General features: G+C 41.0%; 1 protein-coding gene across 1 annotated transcript in view; it reads right to left on the bottom strand.

The window, feature by feature from the left end:
* Positions 1 to 49: 49 nt before the first annotated feature.
* The window catches only part of sptb (spectrin, beta, erythrocytic), a 45,096-nt gene continuing 35,785 nt past the window's right edge, over positions 50 to 9,360 (bottom strand). The window contains 10 exon segments of the mRNA XM_071525398.1: positions 50 to 2,451; positions 3,069 to 3,111; positions 3,994 to 4,167; positions 5,737 to 5,876; positions 5,879 to 6,004; positions 6,385 to 6,448; positions 6,720 to 6,802; positions 7,255 to 7,451; positions 8,554 to 8,638; positions 9,007 to 9,145. Coding sequence (XP_071381499.1) covers positions 2,260 to 2,451; positions 3,069 to 3,111; positions 3,994 to 4,167; positions 5,737 to 5,876; positions 5,879 to 6,004; positions 6,385 to 6,448; positions 6,720 to 6,802; positions 7,255 to 7,451; positions 8,554 to 8,638; positions 9,007 to 9,145 — 1,243 coding nt within the window. The 3' untranslated portion in view covers positions 50 to 2,259.

Below are 9,360 nucleotides of genomic sequence, written 5' to 3'. Positions count from 1 at the left end.
ACAAAGTTAGAGACAAAACCGACCCCCAAGCCATAGTTTTAGGAGTTTATTTTAAAGTTTATTCTCTCAAAATGTATTTGATATTTCTTGTCAACATTTTGTATATTTTACATAGCTAGAGAGTATAAAATGCAGATTAAAAACCACTGAACAGAAAGGGCAGGTAGGAAGGAGCGGAGGGATAAGGAAAGTGGATGGAGGTGAGAGAGTTGGAAGCGTCTGATTGGTAAAACCAGACGAAGCTGATGAACACTTCATCTGATTACTGTAGATACTGGAACCAAGAAAAACAAGACTGAGTACATGGGGCCCGAGTTTCCCAAAGCAGCTCAGGTTGCATTTATAAAAGAAAAAAATCTAAACTCCTAGTGGCAAAGATGCAATATTCTCATGGAGTTTTATGCAGCCTTGAGAAGATCAAATCTGAACCACAAACATTTAAACTCCGATATTTTCTTCCTGTGTAAATGCCGCCTCCGCTCTGAGATCATCATGATGCTACTACCATATTTCTTGGGGAAAACTGGGAGCTGAGCAGTCTTTCTCTTATCTTTGTACCACTGACTTCCATAATTTAGATGAGGTCACTTAAGTTAGATCATAGTTCAGGGACAAAGCCCACAGTACAAGGCAAGAACGGCAGTGGGAGTGTGTGTGTATGTGTGTGTGTGTGTGTGACAGCATCCTTGTAACAGAAGACGATGAAAATGAGGAATAAGCCACGATTGAACATCTATAAATGCAGTTCCATATGCTGTACACACTGTATATTCCCTGTGTGCATATATTGATTTGAATTATCTATTCAATAATGGCTTTTCTGTGGAAATTCCTATATTTACCGAATTCGCTTCCCTCTTTTCTCCATCAATTTCTCTTCCCTTACATTCATAGAACAGACACATTCCTTCAGCTCCATATTGCTACTGTATGATCTTTGCCTCAGAGGGAGAGCATGCCTGGTCCTGCTGTGTGGTTTGGAACAGCAGTCAAGATTCATCTGACCCACAGCTTGTCCTTCACTTTGGCTGACCTGGGTACCGTAAAACTTCTAATAACAGCCCGTTAGGCGTTTTTTTGTTTTTGTTTGTTTTGCTTTAACAACTGTGAGCACCTGGTGGCACATAGAGGCAGGTTATAATTCGAGACTTGGTGTTTATTAAAAGTTTTATGGTGAATTGAATCGAGCTTGTGAGACCAAAATACTTAATAGGAGAATGCATTTTTGCATGCGTGTAACTACAAGCCAAAGTTGAAGACAAATAAGGCAGGTCAAGTTGGTCTTGATTGAAGGTTTAAGAATATCACCATAGCACCATATCAAACTAACGTATAACATCTTAATTCATGCATCTGTAGAGATATATATATGAATATATATGAAATTTGGGGTTCAATACACAAGTGTTGAATATATTTCAAGTTCACAGAAATAAATATTGCCACAGTTCAGTTGAAAATATAGCATGAAGAGACCTATATTCAAAACTGACTATTGATTGATTGTGGTGTAACATGACTGCTCATAGGTCATTCGTTATCAATTTATAATCATCATCTCTGAGAACATCTCAACAGTCAAAACCTTCACAGTGCATAGAGCATTTAGTTTGCATACCTGCAATTCTACCTGGTGTGTGTGTGTGTGCAGCGTACAGCACTGTACCACCAAGTCCTCAGACTGCATTTACAAAGCTTTTTAAAGCCTGCTAGACTCAACCTGCTTCTCTGAGTAGCGTTTAGCGCTCCAAATTCAAACAGCACAGTATTACAGTTCACAACCATTTGATAAGGCAGATTAATAAAAGTACTCATAGGAGTTAAACACTCTCGAGTCACACTATTTCATAACAGGCCTACATATCATACATAGCTATATCAAAGCATGCCATACCAAAGCAAAATTGGCAACAAAAAGGAAGAAAACAAAAAGGAAATTTTACAAACATTCTTTGGTTGAGTGTGAAAAGAGCATTCCTGTGCTTTTATTTAATGCTTTGAATTTGGCATTTGTCAAAAAAGGACAAAAAAGTGGACCTTTGCAATGATAAACTGGCTTAAATACAGGCAACAGAGTGATGGCTTCAATCTAAACTACAATATCTCATCTATCTTAACTCTCACAAAATAATATAAAAAAAATTCTATAGTGATAAAAAGCTCGCTCTCACTGATTGTACACAAATACTTTCTCTTTCCAGGTTGCCTAGGCAACACCCCCGGACGGCTTGCCCATCTCGCTTCTCGTCTCACTTCCTTTCACTTCTTTTTGGCGAAGCGACTGAACTTCTTCTCCTTCTCTTTCTTGGCAGCGCTGGGCTCGGGGAGGGCAGTTGAGGAGGAGGGAGGGGGCAGGCTGTGGGCTTTGGCCCCCGAGGGCCCCGACGCCTCCTCCGCTGACAGGGGCTGGACGGCCTTCTGCATGGCCTGGGTCCAGCGCTGCAGCTCCTCCTGAAATTAGAAATACAAACACACCACAGTGGCTTACAAATGGAAGGTCACCTCCAGTGGGGCAGAGTGTGTTTTTAGTGTCTTGGTCTCTTTATGTATTTGTGCAAATGAACAAGTGGAGATGGTTCCGCATTAAACAGTGAAACACTCAATGAGATGCTGATGAGGTAAAAACACATCCCAACCAGGGTTATATGAATAACCACACTGTGTTTGACTGGTTATAAAGACAACCTCACTGTGTCAATGTTGTTTTTTAGTTTGTGAAAATTTAATGATACCTGTAGGGGAAATCTACACCACTTTGGAAGGCTCATGGAGGTTACGGATAACCTCAACCATGTCAACTGGTTCCATAAATAACCTCACCAAATTAATTGGACATGGGCAATGTTGTCAAACTGAAACAGCTAATAACATCAAACTAGAACAAAACAGAAATTTAAGAAGAATGACAAGGAAAAAGTGTGTATATGTACAGTAAAGTCTTAAAGTCAAAGATCATATCACTTACATGCAAGTCCAGATAATTCAACGATAGTAAGGTTAGTATTCACATGATCATTGAAAGCCATTACAAGTCATTCATTGTTATCATTCAGTGGTTGAAAACTCACCTCATCTTTACACTGGAACAAATACTCACTGCCGTCTCCAAGACTGTGAGAGAAACCGAGACAGAGTTAGTATTCATTGTGTGTGGGTTGTTTCACACTTTTAAGTTGAACATTAGAGTAAAATGAAGAGTAAACAATCCAATCAAAGCCAGTTTCCCAAAAACACAACTTTTAGAAATCTATGCAATTGAGCTCTGACTTGGACTCCCTTCAGCACATTTGAAAGGTTTGGTGTTTTTCGTTTATTACAAATTGGCAGCAGCCTTCTCTTAGCATTTGTTAGCAAATTGGGCGCAAGACAGAAACCAATTGTCTTAAAATGAAAGTATGTCCTTCAACTTCAAAACTATTGTTTCCTCTTTCGACGTGGAATTAGATGGAATGGCTTGCATGTAATTTTAGCGGAATTGGTTTGTTCCCCAGTTGACTTGCACAAACATCGGTAGCAAATGTAAACAAGAGGCCGCTGCCGATTACTCAAAAACAACCGAAAAACATTTGAAAACTTTTTTGACATGACAAAACAAGAGGCTCCTAAAAATCCTAAACTGCCCTTGAGCGCAACATGAAAAATGTCTTTCTTCCATTGTAAGCCAAGGGCACCATGCATAATTTATTTGACTAAATACTTGAAAACCTCACATTTGTTCTAGAAGACTTTAGCTTATGGCTGGAAAATCAACATTTTCCCCTCTTAACCTATCAAGACTTAAAATACAAGCCTTTTTTACTCAAACACAACAAGTGTAAACAAACCTTTTACAGCCTCAAAATACCCTTAAAACTCAAGTTTGGCTGTCACATAATGTCAGTTTTTGTAACAAAATGTCAGACAATGTTTGATGTTGATCCAATAAATCACTACAAAACCCTCTAGTTAGATATCTAAATCTAAAGGAAACCTAAAGATGTGTAGGATCCTCACCGTAGTTTGGCGACGTGCTTCTTTTTCTTGTAGTTGGTGAGGACCTCCCAGCCGGCGTTGCCGAGCGACAGGGGGTCCTCGCCGTGGTACGTCACACCGTGACCAAAGCTCTTGGCATCCTTATAGGCAGAGAGCTGGCCGGGCTTCAGCACGCAGTACAAGTTGTTCCATGACCTGGAAGAGAGGAGGAGGAGGAGGAAGTCGAGAGGAGAGGAAACAAGAAGAGACGAAATGAGAGCAGAACCACAATATTGATAATTTCAGGTAGCTAATGTCAGGTAATAATGCCAAATCAATTCAATTTAATCCTAATTATAAGAGAGGCACCACAGCACCAGCGCTCCACAAAGACTTAACTCAGTGAATTAGAAACGAAGATAGCAATTGGAGCGCTGCTTTGCCTCTGTAAAAATAGTCAATTGTTTTGTATCAAAAGAAACCTGGTCAGATCTTCTAAAAGGCAGCAAGTTTTGTAGTTTGGGTAAAAAACATTTCTTGGGTTGCGTGTGTAAGAATGAACTGACTTAAAGCTGCACTAAGCAAGCCTGTTTTATGAGCTTAAATCATAAAGTAGGCTGCAACAGAGAAGAGAAGAGCATCCCATCCCGTTGTTGAGGGAGAACTGTAACTATAATCCGTCTCCTGTAATCATAATTAAATCTGAACAGGATCATACAGAAAGGCAAGCTCATAGAGTTATAAAATACCAAATCCTTGGGTATCCATCTAACAGTATGTGTAAAGCAGCATTCATTTTTCCTTGAGAAAGGACTGTAAGTGTCTGTCCCAGCTTGGACCAAGACAACACTGAGCCGGGTTATGTCTGACACTCTGAATAACAATTGTCACCATGTACCAGTCCTTGAGACAATGCACATCCTGGCCTACGCTTCCAGGCGTCACCTCACATACACCTCGCTCGCTCCTTCTGTCGCTCTAGAAATGTTCTTTCTTCACTTTGTTGAGACGACTTTACTTTTTAGCAGATGCTCCTGTCTGTTGAAGACTGCTACTCTCCTCTGCGGGTCAATGATGAAATCATTTTCGTACCTCAGATACAGATTTCTTACGTCATACTCAGACTCTTCAAGTGTGTGCATTTATTAAACAACAATACATTATTGTGATAAATAGTTTATTTATCCCCAACACCCTTGTGGCCTAGTGCAGCTTTAAGTTGAGAAATGAATGGTGATGTTTTTGGTATTGCTGCTGTTTGTGTACAAAAACTGAAAAGCAATGAAAATAAGTGAACAAAAACATGTAGACCACAAAAAAGCCACAGCAGCTCCTTTTGTGTTAAGAAAATTCAAAGGATTTTTACTTTTTTTTAGGCTTATCAGAGAGGATCTGCATGTACTGATGTGGCTAAGAGACTGTAGGATTTTCAGTAGGTCCTTGTTTCAGTGATTCAGTTGCATTGGAAGATTGCTTTTTCAATTTCACATTGTATCTATAATGCAATCTGCTTGTGGAAGAATTGCGCTTGTTAATAGATGTTAGGTAGGTTTTAGTTTGATCCTTTGCTGAGGTTGTAACGTTACCATAGTAGGGCTTGCTAAGTGTATGTTAGCAATAACTTTAGTTGTTAAGTAGTAGTAATGAGCTATTATTGGTGATTTGATTTCACTCACAGCTGGCAAGCATGTAACCGGTGCTAAGTTCGTTTTCACTTGGATGTTTTGTGGGGTTTTACCCATGCCATAACACCTACTGTCTTTAAGTAAATCAGCTAATATCTACCTGTTTGAAGCCTTCTTCCCTGAGCCGTCCATGTCATGTTTGCGGCCCAGCACGCCCTCCTGCAGCACGGCCTGAGCTCTGAGGGGCTCCGTGGGCATGGTGGCAGCTCGCTCCGGTTCCCTGGGGATCGGATCGGGATCGGGACCGAGACAGAGGGGTCCAGCTCCAGAGAAGCGCTCTCTCTCATCTCTGACACCATAGCCACCGTGGAGTCGCCCGCCGTCCCCTCCAGTACAGCCGAACTGGGCTCCACCGCACCAGAACCAGACTGGTGGAGAGGGAAGAGACGGAGAGAGAGACAGAAAGGCAGGGAAAGATACAGGCAGATAGACAGGGAAACAGATAGAGACAGAGTGAGTCAAACAGATTAACAAACATAGTGATCAACTTGCAATTTTAGACAGGATAGCAGTGTGTCCTTGCTTTCGGCTCCAGTGAATATTTTTGCTCACAAAAAGTGGAGTCAAATATAGTCTGTTTTAAAGAACAGAAAGCCAAGGCACACTTTTATGTACAAAAGTTAATAAAAAAAAACTTTTGCACATAAGAGTGCCTGATTTTCTTTTTTTAAACACTGATATAGTGAAACAGAGAGGTCATAGATGATAAACTACAGAGGACTGGGGTTGAGTCAGTGAAGTTACTAACCAGAGTCTGTTCCTCAATAGTGTAGAGCTGTGAAGAGTCTTCTACAAAGCCTGTGTCTTCTCTCCTGGAGGGCAGAGGGGCAGAGGACAGCATAGGATCTGCATTAGAGACCTTTAAGAACCGTGGTCAAAGACTGTGTGTGTGTGTGAGTGTCTTCTGTCTGTGTGTGTGTGTGTGTGTGCGTGTCTGTGTCGAGGTCTGCGATTAGAGGTGTGCGTGTGTCCATGCATACGTGTGCGTGTATGTGCATGAATGCCTGTGTGTGTGTGTCTGTGTGTGTGCGTGTGTGTGTCTGTGTGTGCGTGTGTGTGTGTGTGCGTGTGTGTGTGTCTTACCTGCTGTCCTTATCTGAGCGTAGCTCCTCTTTTCTGTACTGCTCCATCTCCTGTTGCTGCTTCCTCAGCTCCAACAACTCCAACTGCAACACATAATAAAATTGTAATCAGTAAACCAATCCATTGCATTACTCCAATTTAGTAACATAATCCAGTTACTTCTGGATTACACTGCCTCCAAATTCTTTAATATTAAACAATCAATTTAAGTAATCAAGTTTAAGACAATTTATTCTGTTTTATGTAGAGCTACTGTAGTTAAATTGTCATTATTGCCATCATCTTCAATGATTAACAAGTATTCCAAGTTGTGTAAACACATCTGAACAATTAAAAAGCTTTTTCTCAGCAGATACTGTATGTTTCTGAGTAATCCAACCTTCTGAGTAAGACCCTCCTTTTTCAATAGTGTAATCTCATTATCTTGTTTTTCAGCAACTATAACAGAACACAATTACTATTTCTGGTAATTAGATTATTGTAATCATGTTTCATGTGATCCGTCCCTCCCCCAGGCCTGCAGCCTGTTACATACAGTAGTGAGGCGCTCCAGGGCGGAGAAGCGCTCTTCCCAGGTGGCGGTGGATTTCTCAAAGGCCTCGTGCCTCTTGAGGAGCTTCTCCACCTCGTCCACCGTCTGGCCCAGGTCCCTGCTGGCCACGTAGGGCTCCTGGGCGATCAGCCAGGCCTCCGCCACCGAGGCGTCCCGTGCAAACTGACACACCTCCAGCACTGGACAGGAGGAAGACGTGGGTCAATATGACGGAGCGGTGTGGGTAAAATGCATGATGTAAAGAATGTTTGCTCACTGCTTTAATGTTTTCAGTTTCATTTTTATCTAATAAACTTGGACACTTCAGTTCAACATGGTCTTCATCAAATAGCCGGTGGATATACAGTAAAATCTAACAAGCAGCATTTCATGCTTATCAAGTAGTAAGACGAGGCACCACAGGTGAAAATGGCTGGATTGGTCACAAACAAAGCAAACAAACAAATCATCAAAAACAACTATAAATAGTTATTGTATATATTTTTATACCAGCTGCAGCAAGTACACCAAGCACAAAATTAGGTATGAAAACAAAGGAAACGGACATATTCCCTGTTTGCAAAACAGTTTTTTTCAACTTAACATTTGACATGCTACTTCTTAACAAAAAACTGTCGTAAAGGATTTGTTTTTAATATCTTTTGTTATTTCCATTGTATGGGGTATTTTACATGAACAAAATAGCAGAAAAGATTTTCACCACATACATAGTACAGTCATAACACAAAAAGTTTTTGTATTTGTGTCCATATTCAACATATAATTTCAGTCTGATAGGATGAAAACAATCTTTTCTGTGGCGTCTGAGGTATTTCCTCCAGACCTAGATATATAAATCATGCATTTCTATTATTTTAATATGGAGGTCTTTAATAAAGAGAGGCATATTGGAAAGATTAAAAGTTGGAGGTATGATTCCTGAGCTGAAGAGAGGGAATTAGCTGGTGTTAGCGCAAAGATCCACCCTAAAATAGAATAGCCTCACACATTTTACTGTAGAGAGATGCTATCAGAGAGCATCCTTGCTTTTGTCTCAGAAACTATTTTTAAGACTGCTCACAATAAAAAGATGCTTATTGGGATGAAAAGGGGTGTTTTAAAGAACAGAAGCAGAGGCACTCTCTCATGTACAAGTTTGTGCATATATAAGTCCCTTCACATATTCTAGTCTTATGATTTTGGGCGGTTCAGTGTAGATTTGTGAATAAGTGAAAGGAATAACATATGAATTTGGTTTTAAGGTGGAGTGCACACCCTCAAGGTTAGTGTAGTGTTACTCACAGAGCCTGAGCCAGTCCCATCTGTCGTCCCACTTGAACATCATCTCCTTCCTCTTCTCCATCAGCTGCACCAGCTTCTCTTTGATCTGATGGAGACAGTAACACACTCACAGTTACACATCAGCATTATTAAACAACTCTCAGCCCCAAGACTGGCTATTATCCTCTAAGAATTAGTATTGTGAAGTAATTAACCGCACGTTAAATTCAGACCCGGGTCAATTGCTCATTTAAATTCTTTTGGCTTACTTTTCAATTTCTAATTAGTGTTTGCTTTATAGTCTCCCTGATGAGTGTAAGATGAGTGGAATTTGTTCTTTTGTGGCAATCAAATTGGTTCCATTGTGCCAGACAAGAACAATCAGTCCAGGAAAAGTAATTAAATCCACTTAAAGCAGCAATTTTAGGCCCAGCTGTGGATAAAAAGAGGCTGTCTTTCCTGCTGAAGCCTCACCTCAGCAGAGTCTCTGTGCTTGCGAGTCAGCAGGGCCTTGCCCAGGTCCACGCAGTCGGTGAATTTCACCCCCCTGGCCTCGATCTCCGAGCGGATCCCCTGGTGGTACTTCTGCAGGAGCTCCACGGATGACACGTCCCTGGCGGAGAGGAGGTAAAGGTATTAACATTTTCTTTCATAACAGAGCGTGTTCAATCCACTCTCCATTATATTTTGCCTTTGTTGAGACAGGAGGAAGGCTGAGAGAGCTCCAGAATAGAGGTGACACAGGAGAAAAGGCTCAGACGGGACTGAAGCTTATGGCAGGAGCGGTTCATTCAGTTCCAGAGCCGGCGGTCTTAAAGGGGAAATAAG

Source organism: Centroberyx affinis, unplaced genomic scaffold (genome assembly GCF_046629955.1).
Source record: "Centroberyx affinis isolate AG114_WGS23_722 - 3 ecotype Tasmania unplaced genomic scaffold, CSIRO-AGI_Caff_v1 ptg001292l_1, whole genome shotgun sequence".
Classification (NCBI taxonomy): Eukaryota; Metazoa; Chordata; class Actinopteri; order Beryciformes; family Berycidae; genus Centroberyx; species Centroberyx affinis.
Note: the sequence above shows the minus strand (reverse complement) of the source record. Positions and strands in the feature narration are given on the sequence as shown.